Below are 19156 nucleotides of genomic sequence, written 5' to 3' on the forward strand. Positions count from 1 at the left end.
TTTATTATCACAAAGGCTATCAGCCCCCCCATCCGCAGCCCATTGGATGGGGGGGGACAGCCTCGGGCTTCACCCCTGGCCCTTGGGTGGCTGGGGGGGGGGGGACCCCTTGATTGAAGGGGTCCCCACTCCCCCAGGGTACCCCGGCCAGGGGTGACTAGTTGGATATTTGATGCCACGGCCGCAGGGCACGGCATAAAAGTGACCCCCGGCTGTGGCATTATCTGTCCAGCTAGTGGAGCCCGATGCTGGTGTTAAAAATACGGGGGACCCCTACTCTTTTTGTCCCCCGTATTTTTGGCACCAGCATCAGGCGCAGAGCCCGGTGCTGGTTTTAAAAATACGGGGGATCCCTGGCCAATTTTTCCCCTGCATTTTTAGAACCAGGACCAGCTCAAAGAGCCCGAGGCTGGTTATGCTTTGGAGGGGGGACCCCATGCCATTTTTTTTTCGGGTTTTTCACGTTTTTTCCCGTTTTTTAAAATCGCGGCAAAATCCGCCAAATCGGCCGATTTTCGCCCGCGATTCTGGCGAATCCGTTTTTCATTGAATATGGTGAATCCCGGCAGGCACCTGCCGGGATTCACCTGGCGAATTTGGTCGAATTAAAAAACGGCGATAATTGCCGCGAATTCGACCGCAATTGCATATACCCCTAACTGAGGAGAAAAATATAAAGACAGAACTTACTTTATGTTCCAGTTAAACAAACAAATTTCACTGGCTACTAGTTGTCATGGATGTGTAATGATTGCTGAATCACCTGCAAAAAGTCACCTACCAAACGTCATCCTGCAAAATCTTTGTTAAAAGCAAAGATTCCTCATCATCTGATCCTTCTTCTTGGGAGAAGAACTTTGAATAAGGACTAGATCAAGGGAGAAAACTGTTGTTCCCATACTGTATGTTATCAGGGATGAGTTCTCTCCTCTGAAAGGGATAGGTAACTTTGACCAAATTAATTTGGCCAAGCACTGCTACCAAACTTGTCAGCTGAAAGTTTGCCATTTTTCCTTTTAACAGCACCAGTAATCCTATTGTTGAACTAATTGTAACAATTTGTCATACAGTACATACAAACACCAGTAAAGCAGTTTATACAAAGCAGGAATGTAAAAGGTATGAGAACAGGAGAGGATAAATATATCTGCTATGGGAAAATGCATTGTTTCAAGAATGTTCATTTTTCACTGTATAGAGAACTAAGTGACTATGTGAATGACAGGTATTGTTTACAATACTGAATTTTTTAACTGACTATATTAGAATGTAAACACGTTGCAACGGCAAGATGCCAATTCATTTTTGGCAGGCATCGTACACTGTATTTGCCAAATAGCACCTTCTATTAAAAATAATTAATAATACCGGCTAAAACTGTCCATGTAATGAAAATAATGCTAATATAGGGCCTAATTCAGACCTGATCGCTCCTCTGCAGATTTGCTGAGGGCTGCAATCAGATAGTCACCGCCCATAGAGAGTGAAAACCCGCCCCGTGCCGTGCCAGTATGCGAATGTATGTGTACGCTGTGCGATAATTCCACCAGACAGTGGGCATCTGCAAATCCGTTTGCAACTCACTCACCATTGAATGATTTTTCCAGTCTGTGCATAGCGCAGGACTTACTCCTACAGTGCAATACAAACCGGCTGATTGGATCCGGAGCTGAAGTCACACAGCCGCCTTGAAATGCTTGGGAATGCCTGCTTTTTTCCTGACACTCCCAGAAAACGGACAGTTGTCACCCCCAAACGTCCTCTTCCTGTCAATCGCCTTGTGTACGCCTTGCGATTGAAATGTTCGCAGCACCCAGTAGCACCCAGTAGTTTGGCGTTACGCCTGCGCATTGCGGTGCATACGCAATCGATATTTGGACACTGTGCGAATACGCACAACAACGATCAGGTCTGAATCGGGCCCATAGATAGATAGATAAATTCTTACCGGATAAAAATTATTTTGACTTTAGACGGTGCACATTTGATAATGGATGAGGCATTCTGGTGACTTCTTCCATATAAAATTTGTCCATTAATCTATGAAAGGCAAATGCACTGATTTTATACAGTAAAATAATCATGTCAAATAAAAAAGAAAAAGAAAAAGTTATTCCATAAGCATTTTTGGTCATTTCACAAGACCAGTATTAAATAGGTTTAAAATGAATTGTTGTCGCATTATAATTCTAAACATAGGTGAATATTATCCATTACTTATTAGGCATTTCTTTTCACTAATAAAAAATTAATTGATTCAACTATAAGAGCGTTTCATTGAAAGGGAATCTTTATTTCCATCCTCTCCATAGCTTGCTAAATAGAATCTTAATTTACTACTACAATGGATGGATTCACTAGTGGCTTATTGACATATACTTGCCTCTAATAACTCATCGGCAATCTGCAAACGGCCATCTTTGCCAGCTGCTCCATTTGGATCAATCCCCACGATGAAGACACTCATTCGTGATCGGTCTTTGTTTCCAGCAAGGCTCAGACCCAATCCAGTTTTTCCTTTCTCCAACTCTATCATATGCAACTCTCCTGGCAGATTTCCATACCGCTGTGATATCTTTCCTAAATGGGAAAAGATGCACTAATTAGCAAGTCCATCATACTAAGAACAGACATGAGTAATTAGCTCTTTGAAGCAAGATTGGGATAGAAATGTGTAGAGATGCCGTATCAACAACAACAACACATTGTTACCACGACTTTACCATAAAGAGCTGCTAAAAACTGCTATCTTTAGATAACCCAGTTATATTTGTGACTTGTGAGCAGTTATAGGACTCTTCCAATAGGACTCTAGAAACCATAAAACAGTGCAAAATAATATAACAGTCAAGCAAAACCACAGTGTTTGTGAAAATAGAAACAAATGTGATTTCTGTATAAATAAAAACAAAAAATAAAGACCAAATAAAAAAATAGCTTTTTAGCATTATGTCCTGACTGATATTCATACTTACCTGTATCTCTTAAACTTCATGAAAAACTGGTTACCCTAATGGGAAAGATACAGAGTGATGGGAAATAGTATTCCTTAGACTGTTTGCTTAGATATCTATTCATTTATCTGACGCAAGAATATGTGAGGCCTCCTTCAGCATGTAACACCTGACAGATAAGGGGGGATTGTAATAGGATGTGAGAATCAGAAAGTGGGAGATTTTGTGAGAGTTTTTTTTCAAGTGGAAATCATTTATACAGGAAAATCAACCTGGTTTTGCCATTTAAATGATTGCCACATTAAAAAAACAGAAGAACTCTCACGAAATCTCTCACTTTCTGATTCCCACGCTCTATTACATTCTCCCCATGAAGTTTTAAGATGAAATGTTTAATGGGAACAACATTGATACCTCAAACACTAAAGTAGACTTAACGAACAGAATTTTATCCTTGTTTCTAAAGTACATAACTTACGCCAACTGTAGCCAAACTCATCTTCTTTTTCAGGGTCTCCAGTGAATGTATTACTATCCATCTGAATACAGTCAGAGCTCACTGGGGCAAATGTTGATGGTGCGAGAGCCAAGTTAGAACAGGTTGTCTTTTCTATCTCTGAATCGGAATTGCTAGAAGCCTGAAAGAGAAAGGCAACATTTAGACAATGTCTGGCACCAGTCAATAAAAAAAGATCCTGCTGGCTCTTAGATTTGACTATTTGATTAACAAATTCTAACTTAACACACAATTATTACACACGTGCACACACATTATCATTTGCAAGGTGCCACAAAATCTGCAGCAGCGGACAGCTAATTTTAGAAAATGCAAGTACTATCACAAAAAAAACAAGTACAGTACAAATGAGGCTGACAAAAGTGCAAACTTGAGACAAAGTACAGTACAAAGATGGCCCTGCTTGTGATAGCTTACAGTCTATTGAATACACATATTTATGTCTACCATGTTAAAAAATGCATCTTTTTAGATATCAGGACACATCTATTAATCATGAGTTCTCAAAAAGTCCTAATATTTAAAACATCTAATCTTGTGACAAATACAAATCTGTCCTCCTTCATCCTACCCATGAATGGGTCCTGCGTGCGGCTGCATCATGACTGCGATTGGCCACAGCAGCCTGCGACCCATTTGCGGGTGTGTACGCTCCATGCATTCTTCTAGAAGCAGGTGCATACACACGTGCCGCCACAGTATTTGAAGCAAACTAATTGTGTCTGTCGTTAAAAGGCTGCAGGATGACAGAGGATACATCTGTAACTCACAACAGACTTTGTCAAGATTTAGTCAACAAAATATAAGCCAACATGCAAAAGCTTATAGAACTTTCTTAGTTAGTAAAAAATTTGGACAAATAATTTCTGTTCAGTATAGGACGGTTTAGCTCTGGACTTGGGGAACTCTGGTCCACTTCTTCCAACACTGCTTCAATTAATTGAAGCTTAAAATGTTTTTGTTTTTTTATGCACAGGTCTTACAAAGCCCAACCATGATACCTCAGTGGGGCTGAAGTCTGGATTTGAACATAACAAAACATTTAAACTTTCCTATTTCAGCCACTGAGTTATATAATTACTGGTGTGCTTGGGATCACCGACTTGTTGCATGATTGAGGATTCCTGCGGCTATGTATCAACCCAAATCATCACTCAAATATCTATCTGGATACGGAGTACTTTGGCCTTATTTATTCAGTGGATTGAATTTGTAACTTTGCAAACGTAAGCTAAATGGCAATGGGTGTTTTTGGTGGAAAGGGACTTTTATCCTGGCAACACTTCCATGAAGACCATTCTTATTTAGTATTTCTGTGATGTGATGGTAAGTAAAGAACTAATGCACACTTGACTGGGATCCGGATGACAGGCAACAGTAAACAGATGGACAGCCAATATGTCGAACTTATATGGTCGACAAGCATTAGGTCGACATGTACAAAAGGTTGACAAGCTTATTTTTGTTCAACTTTTTCACCATTTTTCATCCACGTGGACTATGAGTGGGAATAGTAACACCTTGCCGTGAGCCACGTGAGGGGAGGCAGTACTGTAATTGGGTTCATGTGGTTAAACATAGCAAATGACATCCCAAAAACAAAAAACAAATCCTTGTGTCAACCATTTCCATGTCAACCTTTTTCAACGGTCGATCTATTGTTAAACATAAACTGAATAAAAGAAGTTGTGAACAAGTATTCTTAAAAATAATTGTTAAAATAATTTAAAATCAAACCACAAAAATAAGCAAGTAAAGGCACTGATATGAACCCAGAATCTGTCTTCTAATATCCACGGTGATGTTTGCACGGGTTGGGTATGGGTGACCGGTGCTTGGGATCCCGCCGATCACCATACCGACGCGGGGATCCCGTGGATTAGAATGCCGGCAGGAGGGCTTGGGGCAGGTGATACGAAGCCCCTTGTGGGAATAGTCCCTGTAGGTTGGCATGTCGGCTGTCAGGACCTTGATGAGGCGGGATGTAGGCATAGGTATTTTGATCGGTGGTCTCCTGATCGCCGGTCACATAACTACATCCCTTTACTAGTATGATTTCTTGTTCCCTATTGCTGTTAAGGCAGATGGACTAAAGATTTACCAACCAAATCATTCCTAAAGAAGCAATAGCCAGTATAAAAACAATTTTTTGTGTTGTTTTTTTTGCCAACTATAAAGTGCAGAAGGACGAACTCACAAACATTAACCATTTCAGGAGTATACATACTAGTGTTGGGTTCTGATGGCAAATTTGCACTGTGAATTATTCTTGCAATACAATTTCCAATACAATTTCCAAATTTGCACTGATTTTCAAAATTAAATTTGAGGGGGCTTTTCTGTGCACACCATTCTGAGCAGGTGAAAAGTTGGGAAAAATTTTACACCCCTCACAAAGAATAATCATGTAATCGGATGCATTTAAAAAGCATAATTTGGCCAACAAAGACATACCAGGTTTCAGGTGAATGTCTCTAAAATACTCAATGGGGTAAGTGTTGTGGGATAGGTACATGGAGGTGTTTTATTGATGGGAAAGGGGTCTTAGAACTTGCAGAAGAGAGGTTAAAGTGTTTATTCCAACTTTTCACAAATTTGCATAAAAACACTGACAAATTACTATACAGATATGTGCAATTCCAAAGTAATGGATGTAACTCTCAGAAACAATGTTTGTGATAAACATCTGGATTGCTTCAAATTTAAAATGCACATAAAGAAGCAAATTTTACCACAATTTTATCTACCACTGGTGAATAAAAATATGAAGTGTGAACAAGCCTCGCCATTGTTGTCTGCTCTAAATAAATACATTGTTTAAATGTAACGGTTGTAACCTGGAAAGGACATGGTAATTTCTGACATAAACACATGTCTGATTACTCTGAAACTACAACAGATATTTATTCCATACTTTTTTACAATAAAGCATAAACCACACAGATTGTTTTAGTACAATATTCAGGAAAGTCATTCTTATTACCTTGACAATATTTAATGGGATGTATGTGTGACGGACGTAACCCGAAAATCGTCACAGACGTAACCATCAAATACATTAGTCAGGAAATGAAAAAAGGCCCCTTGCATTAACTGGTAAAGGGTCATTTACCTTTCTAACAATATTTCCAGATGGGTACCATATCTCATCATCTTTGTTTTAACTCTTTCACTAACATAAAACCACATGAAACGCTGATTACCAACATATAATTTCTGACAGTACATGTCCTCAACTTTTGTTATAAACTACAATAATCCAACTTTTTTACTTTTGTTTTCAGAAAACAGCAATAGATAATCAGTGGTCACAATCAGTGTCTGCCTGATGCCTGGTAGTCATTACTGAAATAACACAAAATGGCAGCATGTCATGTGACACACTGTTAACAAGCCATTTTTCAACTACTATAGACTATATGACTGATGTACAGGGAAATACATTTTTTGAATATTCCAACCTTTTTTTTTCCCATGACACATTTCTACTTTTGGTTTGAACTGCCCATATTTTTCTGTAACCCAAAATGTTAGAAAGGCTTTATTTGGCTGAAAAACACTTGCTTGCTATAATTTTCAAACAATAGTGAAAAGTGCAAAAATCGGCTACAGTATTTGACACCTTTTAATAACCTCCAGTACTTTCCTTATGGTCACCATTAGCCTTCTATATGCTCCTGCTATCTTAGATGACACTATTTTGGGGTTCCATGATGGTTTCCTCACTTTTTAATACACTTCCCTCAGGTCGCACTTTGTAGAAAAGTTGTGCAACCTTGCAGGGATTACTGCAAATTGGAATTTCCAACTGGATCTGGCATTTCTCGGGTTGATGCATTTGTGCGATGTATGCAAGTTTCATGAAACAAACTAACTTTAGGAAACTTGAACCTAATTGGATTGACCCCATTATTTAGCAGCGCTGCCGAGTATTCTTTAAAACTGAACTTTGGCCGGGTACAAATATGCACAACCGGCAATTGCGCAGATGGCTGAGGCTATTTCCCTTCACCCAGGACCATAGCAGAATGCCGGCACACATTCCCCGATGTAGTGAATGACGGAACATCATCTTGTTTCTTCATTACACTGCATGGCTGATCAGAAGATGTTGCATGACACCTATGGGAGTGCACCATCTATTGTTTCGATACAGCAAATCATGCTATTATCTGCCTAATGTATACCTGGCCTTAGAATGATACTAGTTCTTAAGGTGTGCTCCTGCATTTTGCTTTGCATTTTCTAACATTTTACTACAAATCACGCAGGGGCTGATTCAGAGGTGGATGCTTATTGCATCACCGCAGTGGTGCAAAAATACGCAAAAGCTGCAGTAGGCATCTGTAGTTAAAAGATGCCCTCTGCAATATTATGTAATCTGCTGTTGTGCCCTAGGACACAGCATTGAATCTACTGCATAACCATCAGACATCTGAGTAACCCTCTAGCTTCAGCGCACCTAGATAACAGAGCCGATGCCCTGTCTTCTGGGGCGTAGCTTATTGTGTCCCCAAACACTAGCAGCTGTAGAACTTACTGTGGTGTTTGGGGTACCGCGAAAAGTACCTGGGCCCATCCCGGCTATGGACTGCCCTGCATATTATACCAGTTTCGGTGTTCTACTTTTGAGAACTGGAGGTGGACATGCATTTCTCAAGTTCTGGATTGTTTTCCCTGTCTTCTTCTACGAATATACTGCTGTATGCCATTACTGGAGATTACACTTAAAATCGGAAAGTTCTGTAAAGTATACTGCTTACATTTTCTTTGGTGATAATTATCAGATATCTGTAAAGTACTATTTGCGAAATAACAATATAGCAAAATACAGTACTTGCATTTTTTTTTTTAATTGAGTAAAATGTTTCCTGTATCTACTGTATAGGATTAAAACAAATCATGCAGGAAATCACATGCTTTATAAATAATAAAAATAATAAAACTCCACAATGAAAAAAAAAAATCCCAAGCAACACACTGTACACATTGTTTACATTACAGTCAGAGACACAAAATACATAGTTAACAGAAACACAACAATTAAAATCACCACATTATATGTATGATTCACAAACATACACAGTGACAATATAGCTACAATGACTTAAATCTGCTCAATCGAACAAACCTTAAATGGCGTGGGAGCAAAGGGGTTAGTTGGGGAACAACGGAAGGCAATTCTAACCGGATTCATTGTGCCCTACAGCAACAAGAGAACAGAAACTTTCACCAATATACAGTGCATTCCTTGAAAGTATAACATTAACAGTAAGAATGCAATATTGCATTGTACAAAGGAACAATAACTCCAACATGGAGAGTTTCAATATGAATCATGACGGTAACTCGGCTTTCCATTACAGTTCTACTACAAAGAAAAATATGAGTACTGTTGGAGAAAGAGCGCTATATAAATACAATTATTATTATTATTACCTCCTCCTTAAATACTGACAACTGCAACTCACCCTACAACTGCAGGATTTAGTAAAAGTAATTTATAATTCAATCAATTTACAGTGGGCATGGGGTTACATATCAAACACTCCAATTATTTTATGTCTATTCAGCTCAAAAATAAACTTTACATTTGCTATATATTCCTGTTAAACTGAAGTTAGTTTTATTTGTCTTTTGAATATTATTTATATTATCAAAGTCCAACATTAAGGATAAAGTCAAAACTAAAAGTGTAGTGCAAAGAAGTTAAACTAAAACTCGAGTCACACACAGTTCGTACAGCACCAGAGAAGAAGCTTGAATAACGTCCTTCATTGTCCTTTAAGTCCCTATGTTATGAGGTGATGGATGATAGAAAGACAGTGAAAAGGTCTACTGTTAAAAGGCCGACACCATATGGTCGACAGTCAACAGGTACAAAAGGATGTCAGGATCAAAAGGTACAGTAGACATTTGGTCAACATGACAATGGTTGACACACATATGGTCGACACATTTTTTTCATGTTTTTAGAACTTTTGCTGAGCTTACAATCCATATCACAAAACTATTACATTGAATATCCTTGTGACGCGTGAAGCGAGTCAACACTCCCAAAGCATGGCGGGTGAAGCGAGCCCGTGAGGGGAGACCTTTCTACTAATTTGGATCATATATGGTTAAACAAACAAAATAACACCCAAAAAAAACATATTGTGTCAGCCTTTTTTTGTGTCAGCAATTCTCATGTTGACCTTTTTTAACTGTCGACCATATGGTGTCAACCTAATGACTGTAGACTTTTTGACTGTATCTGTTAATACACACCAGTTAAGATGTTTTGTAATCAATCTGACAGATGTGCCCACATATAGTACATCTATTATCAAGCAGCCCCATTTGTTCCACCACAGGTGAGTAATGTAGCCACGCCATGTATTTTTTACTTAAAATTAGAGATGAGCGCCTGAAATTTTTCGGGTTTTGTGTTTTGGTTTTGGGTTCGGTTCCGCGGCCGTGTTTTGGGTTCGAACGCGTTTTGGCAAAACCTCACCGAATTTTTTTTGTCGGATTCGGGTGTTTTTTTCAAAAACACTAAAAAACAGCTTAAATCATAGAATTTGGGGGTCATTTTGATCCCAAAGTATTATTAACCTCAAAAACCATAATTTACACTCATTTTCAGTCTATTCTGAATACCTCACACCTCACAATATTATTTTTAGTCCTAAAATTTGCACCGAGGTCGCTGTGTGAGTAAGATAAGCGACCCTAGTGGCCGACACAAACACCGGGCCCATCTAGGAGTGGCACTGCAGTGTCACGCAGGATGTCCCTTCCAAAAAACCCTCCCCAAACAGCACATGACGCAAAGAAAAAAAGAGGCGCAATGAGGTAGCTGTGTGAGTAAGATTAGCGACCCTAGTGGCCGACACAAACACCGGGCCCATCTAGGAGTGGCACTGCAGTGTCACGCAGGATGGCCCTTCCAAAAAACCCTCCCCAAACAGCACATGACGCAAAGAAAAAAAGAGGCGCAATGAGGTAGCTGTGTGAGTAAGATTAGCGACCCTAGTGGCCGACACAAACACCGGGCCCATCTAGGAGTGGCACTGCAGTGTCACGCAGGATGTCCCTTCCAAAAAACCCTCCCCAAACAGCACATGACGCAAAGAAAAAAAGAGGCGCAATGAGGTAGCTGTGTGAGTAAGATTAGCGACCCTAGTGGCCGACACAAACACCGGGCCCATCTAGGAGTGGCACTGCAGTGTCACGCAGGATGTCCCTTCCAAAAAACCCTCCCCAAACAGCACATGACGCAAAGAAAAAAAGAGGCGCAATGAGGTAGCTGACTGTGTGAGTAAGATTAGCGACCCTAGTGGCCGACACAAACACCGGGCCCATTTAGGAGTGGCACTGCAGTGTCACGCAGGATGTCCCTTCCAAAAAACCCTCCCCAATCAGCACATGATGCAAAGAAAAAGAAAAGAAAAAAGAGGTGCAAGATGGAATTGTCCTTGGGCCCTCCCACCCACCCTTATGTTGTATAAACAAAACAGGACATGCACACTTTAACCAACCCATCATTTCAGTGACAGGGTCTGCCACACGACTGTGACTGATATGACGGGTTGGTTTGGACCCCCCCCAAAAAAGAAGCAATTAATCTCTCCTTGCACAAACTGGCTCTACAGAGGCAAGATGTCCACCTCATCATCACCCTCCGATATATCACCGTGTACATCCCCCTCCTCACAGATTATCAATTCGTCCCCACTGGAATCCACCATCTCAGCTCCCTGTGTACTTTGTGGAGGCAATTGCTGCTGGTCAATGTCTCCGCGGAGGAATTGATTATAATTCATTTTAATGAACATCATCTTCTCCACATTTTCTGGATGTAACCTCGTACGCCGATTGCTGACAAGGTGAGCGGCGGCACTAAACACTCTTTCGGAGTACACACTTGTGGGAGGGCAACTTAGGTAGAATAAAGCCAGTTTGTGCAAGGGCCTCCAAATTGCCTCTTTTTCCTGCCAGTATAAGTACGGACTGTGTGACGTGCCTACTTGGATGCGGTCACTCATATAATCCTCCACCATTCTATCAATGTTGAGAGAATCATATGCAGTGACAGTAGACGACATGTCCGTAATCGTTGTCAGGTCCTTCAGTCCGGACCAGATGTCAGCATCAGCAGTCGCTCCAGACTGCCCTGCATCACCGCCAGCGGGTGGGCTCGGAATTCTGAGCCTTTTCCTCGCACCCCCAGTTGCGGGAGAATGTGAAGGAGGAGATGTTGACAGGTCGCGTTCCGCTTGACTTGACAATTTTGTCACCAGCAGGTCTTTCAACCCCAGCAGACTTGTGTCTGCCGGAAAGAGAGATCCAAGGTAGGCTTTAAATCTAGGATCGAGCACGGTGGCCAAAATGTAGTGCTCTGATTTCAACAGATTGACCACCCGTGAATCCTTGTTAAGCGAATTAAGGGCTCCATCCACAAGTCCCACATGCCTAGCGGAATCGCTCCGTGTTAGCTCCTCCTTCAATGTCTCCAGCTTCTTCTGCAAAAGCCTGATGAGGGGAATGACCTGACTCAGGCTGGCAGTGTCTGAACTGACTTCACGTGTGGCAAGTTCAAAGGGCATCAGAACCTTGCACAACGTTGAAATCATTCTCCACTGCGCTTGAGACAGGTGCATTCCACCTACTATATCGTGCTCAATTGTATAGGCTTGAATGGCCTTTTGCTGCTCCTCCAACCTCTGAAGCATATAGAGGGTTGAATTCCACCTCGTTACCACTTCTTGCTTCAGATGATGGCAGGGCAGGTTCAGTAGTTTTTGGTGGTGCTCCAGTCTTTTGTACGTGGTGCCTGTACGCCGAAAGTGTCCCGCAATTCTTCTGGCCACCGACAGCATCTCTTGCACGCCCCTGTCGTTTTTTAAAAAATTCTGCACCACCAAATTCAAGGTATGTGCAAAACATGGGACGTGCTGGAATTTGCCCATATTTAATGCACACACAATATTGCTGGCGTTGTCCGATGCCACAAATCCACAGGAGAGTCCAATTGGGGTAAGCCATTCCGCGATGATCTTCCTCAGTTGCCGTAAGAGGTTTTCAGCTGTGTGCGTATTCTGGAAACCGGTGATACAAAGCGTAGCCTGCCTAGGAAAGAGTTGGCGTTTGCGAGATGCTGCTACTGGTGCCGCCGCTGCTGTTCTTGCGGCGGGAGTCCATACATCTACCCAGTGGGCTGTCACAGTCATATAGTCCTGACCCTGCCCTGCTCCACTTGTCCACATGTCCGTGGTTAAGCGGACATTGGGTACAGCTGCATTTTTTAGGACACTGGTGACTCTTTTTCTGAGGTCTGTGTACATTTTCGGTATCGCCTGCCTAGAGAAATGGAACCTAGATGGTATTTGGTACCGGGGACACAGTACCTCCAACAAGTCTCTAGTTGGCTCTGCAGTAAAGATGGATACCGGAACCACGTTTCTCACCACCCAGGATGCCAAGGCCTCAGTTATCCGCTTTGCAGTAGGATGACTGCTGTGATATTTCATCTTCCTCGCAAAGGACTGTTGAACAGTCAATTGCTTACTGGAAGTAGTACAAGTGGGCTTACGACTTCCCCTCTGGGATGACCATCGACTCCCAGCGGCAACAACAGCAGCGCCAGCAGCAGTAGGCGTTACACGCAAGGATGCATCGGAGGAATCCCAGGCAGGAGAGGACTCGTCAGAATTGCCAGTGACATGGCCTGCAGGACTATTGGCATTCCTGGGGAAGGAGGAAATTGACACTGAGGGAGTTGGTGGGGTGGTTTGCGTGAGCTTGGTTACAAGAGGAAGGGATTTACTGGTCAGTGGACTGCTTCCGCTGTCACCCAAAGTTTTTGAACTTGTCACTGACTTATTATGAATGCGCTGCAGGTGACGTATAAGGGAGGATGTTCCGAGGTGGTTAACGTCCTTACCCCTACTTATTACAGCTTGACAAAGGGAACACACGGCTTGACACCTGTTGTCCGCATTTCTGGTGAAATACCTCCACACCGAAGAGCTGATTTTTTTGGTATTTTCACCTGGCATGTCAACGGCCATATTCCTCCCACGGACAACAGGTGTCTCCCCGGGTGCCTGACTTAAACAAACCACCTCACCATCAGAATCCTCCTGGTCAATTTCCTCCCCAGCAACACCCATATCCTCCTCATCCTGGTGTACTTCAACACTGACATCTTCAATCTGACTATCAGGAACTGGACTGCGGGTGCTCCTTCCAGCACTTGCAGGGGGCGTGCAAATGGTGGAAGGCGCATGCTCTTCACGTCCAGTGTTGGGAAGGTCAGGCATCGCAACCGACACAATTGGACTCTCCTTGTGGATTTGGGATTTCGAAGAATGCACAGTTCTTTGCTGTGCTGCTTTTGCCAGCTTGAGTCTTTTCATTTTTCTAGCGAGAGGCTGAGTGCTTCCATCCTCATGTGAAGCTGAACCACTAGCCATGAACATAGGCCAGGGCCTCAGCCGTTCCTTGCCACTCCGTGTCGTAAATGGCATATTGGCAAGTTTACGCTTCTCCTCCGACAATTTTATTTTAGGTTTTGGAGTCCTTTTTTTTCTGATATTTGGTGTTTTGGATTTGACATGCTCTGTACTATGACATTGGGCATCGGCCTTGGCAGACGACGTTGCTGGCATTTCATCGTCTCGGCCATGACTAGTGGCAGCAGCTTCAGCACGAGGTGGAAGTGGATCTTGATCTTTCCCTAATTTTGGAACCTCAACATTTTTGTTCTCCATATTTTAATAGGCACAACTAAAAGGCACCTCAGGTAAACAATGGAGATGGATACTAGTATACAATTATGGACTGCCTGCCGAGTGCAGACACAGAGGTAGCCACAGCCGTGAACTACCGTACTGTACTGTGTCTGCTGCTAATATAGACTGGTTGATAAAGAGATGTCTATGTAACTATGTATGTATAAAGAAGAAAGAAAAAAAAACCACGGTTAGGTGGTATACAATTATGGACGGACTGCCTGCCGAGTGCCGACACAGAGGTAGCCACAGCCGTGAACTACCGCACTGTACTGTGTCTGCTGCTAATATATAGACTGGTTGATAAAGAGATAGTATACTCGTAACTAGTATGTATGTATAAAGAAAGAAAAAAAAACCACGGTTAGGTGGTATATACAATTATGGACGGGCTGCCGAGTGCCGACACAGAGGTAGCCACAGCCGTGAACTACCGCACTGTACTGTGTCTGCTGCTAATATATAGACTGGTTGATAAAGAGATAGTATACTCGTAACTAGTATGTATGTATAAAGAAAGAAAAAAAAACCACGGTTAGGTGGTATATACAATTATGGACGGGCTGCCGAGTGCCGACACAGAGGTAGCCACAGCCGTGAACTACCGCACTGTACTGTGTCTGCTGCTAATATAGACTGGTTGATAAAGAGATAGTATACTCGTAACTAGTATGACTATAAAGAAAGAAAAAAAAACCACGGTTAGGTGGTATATACAATTATGGACGGGCTGCCGAGTGCCGACACAGAGGTAGCCACAGCCGTGAACTACCGCACTGTACTGTGTCTGCTGCTAATATATAGACTGGTTGATAAAGAGATAGTATACTCGTAACTAGTATGTATGTATAAAGAAAGAAAAAAAAACCACGGTTAGGTGGTATATACAATTATGGACGGGCTGCCGAGTGCCGACACAGAGGTAGCCACAGCCGTGAACTACCGCACTGTACTGTGTCTGCTGCTAATATATAGACTGGTTGATAAAGAGATAGTATACTCGTAACTAGTATGTATGTATAAAGAAAGAAAAAAAAACCACGGTTAGGTGGTATATACAATTATGGACGGGCTGCCGAGTGCCGACACAGAGGTAGCCACAGCCGTGAACTACCGCACTGTACTGTGTCTGCTGCTAATATAGACTGGTTGATAAAGAGATAGTATACTCGTAACTAGTATGTATGTATAAAGAAAGAAAAAAAAACCACGGTTAGGTGGTATATACAATTATGGACGGGCTGCCGAGTGCCGACACAGAGGTAGCCACAGCCGTGAACTACCGCACTGTACTGTGTCTGCTGCTAATATATAGACTGGTTGATAAAGAGATAGTATACTCGTAACTAGTATGTATGTATAAAGAAAGAAAAAAAAACCACGGTTAGGTGGTATATACAATTATGGACGGGCTGCCGAGTGCCGACACAGAGGTAGCCACAGCCGTGAACTACCGCACTGTACTGTGTCTGCTGCTAATATAGACTGGTTGATAAAGAGATAGTATACTCGTAACTAGTATGACTATAAAGAAAGAAAAAAAAACCACGGTTAGGTGGTATATACAATTATGGACGGGCTGCCGAGTGCCGACACAGAGGTAGCCACAGCCGTGAACTACCGCACTGTACTGTGTCTGCTGCTAATATATAGACTGGTTGATAAAGAGATAGTATACTCGTAACTAGTATGTATGTATAAAGAAAGAAAAAAAAACCACGGTTAGGTGGTATATACAATTATGGACGGGCTGCCGAGTGCCGACACAGAGGTAGCCACAGCCGTGAACTACCGCACTGTACTGTGTCTGCTGCTAATATATAGACTGGTTGATAAAGAGATAGTATACTCGTAACTAGTATGTATGTATAAAGAAAGAAAAAAAAACCACGGTTAGGTGGTATATACAATTATGGACGGGCTGCCGAGTGCCGACACAGAGGTAGCCACAGCCGTGAACTACCGCACTGTACTGTGTCTGCTGCTAATATAGACTGGTTGATAAAGAGATAGTATACTCGTAACTAGTATGTATGTATAAAGAAAGAAAAAAAAACCACGGTTAGGTGGTATATACAATTATGGACGGGCTGCCGAGTGCCGACACAGAGGTAGCCACAGCCGTGAACTACCGCACTGTACTGTGTCTGCTGCTAATATATAGACTGGTTGATAAAGAGATAGTATACTCGTAACTAGTATGTATGTATAAAGAAAGAAAAAAAAACCACGGTTAGGTGGTATATACAATTATGGACGGGCTGCCGAGTGCCGACACAGAGGTAGCCACAGCCGTGAACTACCGCACTGTACTGTGTCTGCTGCTAATATATAGACTGGTTGATAAAGAGATAGTATACTCGTAACTAGTATGTATGTATAAAGAAAGAAAAAAAAAACACGGTTAGGTGGTATATACAATTATGGACGGGCTGCCGAGTGCCGACACAGAGGTAGCCACAGCCGTGAACTACCGCACTGTACTGTGTCTGCTGCTAATATAGACTGGTTGATAAAGAGATAGTATACTACTAATATTATATATACTGGTGGTCAGGTCACTGGTCACTAGTCACACTGGCAGTGGCACTCCTGCAGCAAAAGTGTGCACGGTTTAATTTTAATATAATATTATGTACTCCTGGCTCCTGCTATAACCTATAACTGGCACTGCAGTGCTCCCCAGTCTCCCCCACAATTATAAGCTGTGTGAGCTGAGCACAGTCAGATATATATATACATTGATGCAGCACACTGGGCTGAGCAGTGCACACAGATATGGTATGTGACTGAGTCACTGTGTGTATCGTTTTTTTCAGGCAGAGAACGGATATATTAAATAAAACAAACAACTGCACTGTCTGGTGGTCACTGTGGTCGTCAGTCACTAAACTCTGCACTCTCTTCTACAGTATCACAGCCTCAGGTCAATCTCTCTCTCTCTCTCTCAACCCTAATCTAAATGGAGAGGACGCCAGCCACGTCCTCTCCCTATCAATCTCAATGCACGTGTGAAAATGGCGGCGACGCGCGGCTCCTTATATAGAATCCGAGTCTCGCGATAGAATCCGAGCCTCGCGAGAATCCGACAGCGTCATGATGACGTTCGGGCGCGCTCGGGTTAACCGAGCAAGGCGGGAAGATCCGAGTCGCTCGGACCCGTGAAAAAAAACATGAAGTTCGGGCGGGTTCGGATTCAGAGAAACCGAACCCGCTCATCTCTACTTAAAATATGCATCAATCTGTGAATTTATACCAATTCCTTTGTGACAAAAATACTATTTATATGTACCCAGCACACTATAAGCTAATTAAGATGCAAAATTCAGGAAAAGTACGCATTCTGAGTAAAAAAGAAAAATACAAAAGTCCAATAGGAGTGACCCATATCACACCTCGCGCCACGCATCGTTATGCTTAATCTAGGACTTTATACCAATTCCTTTGTAACAAAAATACTATTCCTAAGTACCTACCTGTAATAAACTATAAAGGAATTTTGACGCAAAATTCAGGAACAAATACGCAAGCCCGGGAATCTCTACAAGTGGCGAAGTGGCGGAGTGGCTAATTTGCAAAAGGCATCTCATGCCATATAGTGCAAAACGGATAAATGTATGAGGACACAATTGCATTTTTTTACTTTAAAAAAAAAGTTTGTCAAAAAGACATTTCAGAGCTGAAAATGAGGTTATTTGATCGATATATTTTTATTTTATTTTTTCTTCCACTTGGTGAAAAAGTTTAATATTCCACAAGGAACTCCCTCCTGGATTTCTTGTCAATGGTCACTCTCCAGAACTAAGCAAGCTGGACAGTTGTGGATAAAAAAAAAGTGCTAAAAATCATTAATTAGGCAGCTGACATACCAAAAGCAGATGTCTAGTCAACTGTATCAATACTTTTACATTTAGTGCTATTTTTATCCTAATATTTCCAGGGTCATTCTACACAGGGCGTGCAAGGTGGTTTTTACTTTTATGGAACGGCAAGGTCCTGGACATTAGAATTCTGACATTTGGGGTAGAGGATGTTAATCTATTAAAATATAGAGTAGTTACTTAAAACAAAATAATTTCCTCCGTAGTCAAATGGGGGCCAAAGACATAACTCCTGAAGTTAAGGTCTGCGAACTTAACCCTTACTCCAGGAGTCATAGAGACACACAGTAAAGATAATGGGAAGAGTGAATGACTGCTGTTATAAGGCACATAGGGGGACATTTACTAAGCAGTGATAAGAGCAGAGGCCCCATCAGCAGCACTGTATCATTTTATAATATGCAAATTATAGATGTTACTTCAGTGCTGATTGGTTGCCATGGGCAACTTCTCCACTGGCTCACTTCTCCGCTCTTAACACTGCTTAGGAAATGTCTCCCATAGGCTCATAAAGACTGACAAATACATCAATAGTTGCCGACTCTGTGAGACCCCCCCCCCACCAAGAAATCTTGGAGTGGGAGGTATCACAGGTAATCACAGGACGTAGTGCTTTGAATTGCATTATCGTAGCCCTATTCCTGCTGCAAAATGCAATTTGTGGCAATCAGCATCAGAAGTTAGGGAAACGATAACATAATTCCTAGTGGATCAAGTCATCACAGCCCCCCTCTCATTTCACCACAGAAGTGGACAGAATACAAGAAGATTGTCTACAGGGAGAGCTCCCTGAAATATGTAAGTCTCCTAGACATTCCAGTAGAGCATCACCTACTTCTGGTATGATCTGCGTTATTGCTTCTCGTTACTGATTAATGCACTACATTAGTACAGTATTTCCCCTGTAATTTTCCTCAACACTGATCGGTGCTTCGGTAACCTATGATACTCAGGTGGAAATACAATTGCCAGCAAATCCCTTTGCTCTGCCGAATCTGCGTGGCAGTTGCCACACTGTACGGTAGC

The 19156-nt window shown here is 42.1% G+C and overlaps 1 protein-coding gene across 13 annotated transcripts in view; it reads right to left on the minus strand.

Moving 5' to 3' along the window:
* Positions 1-19156, minus strand: part of MPDZ (multiple PDZ domain crumbs cell polarity complex component) — a 333366-nt gene that overhangs the window by 72227 nt on the left and 241983 nt on the right. For 8 of the 13 annotated variants that reach the window (XM_063914044.1, XM_063914045.1, XM_063914054.1 and 5 more), the window contains 4 exons: positions 8603-8674; positions 3433-3592; positions 2384-2580; positions 1949-2040 (listed from right to left, as the gene is read on the minus strand). In XM_063914044.1, coding sequence (XP_063770114.1) covers positions 1949-2040; positions 2384-2580; positions 3433-3592; positions 8603-8674 — 521 coding nt within the window. The remainder of the gene's footprint in view (positions 1-1948; positions 2041-2383; positions 2581-3432; positions 3593-8602; positions 8675-19156) is intronic. The other 5 variants (XM_063914055.1, XM_063914053.1, XM_063914052.1 and 2 more) reach the window with 1 other exon arrangement.

This window comes from Pseudophryne corroboree, chromosome 1 (assembly GCF_028390025.1).
Source record: "Pseudophryne corroboree isolate aPseCor3 chromosome 1, aPseCor3.hap2, whole genome shotgun sequence".
Taxonomy (NCBI): Eukaryota; Metazoa; Chordata; class Amphibia; order Anura; family Myobatrachidae; genus Pseudophryne; species Pseudophryne corroboree.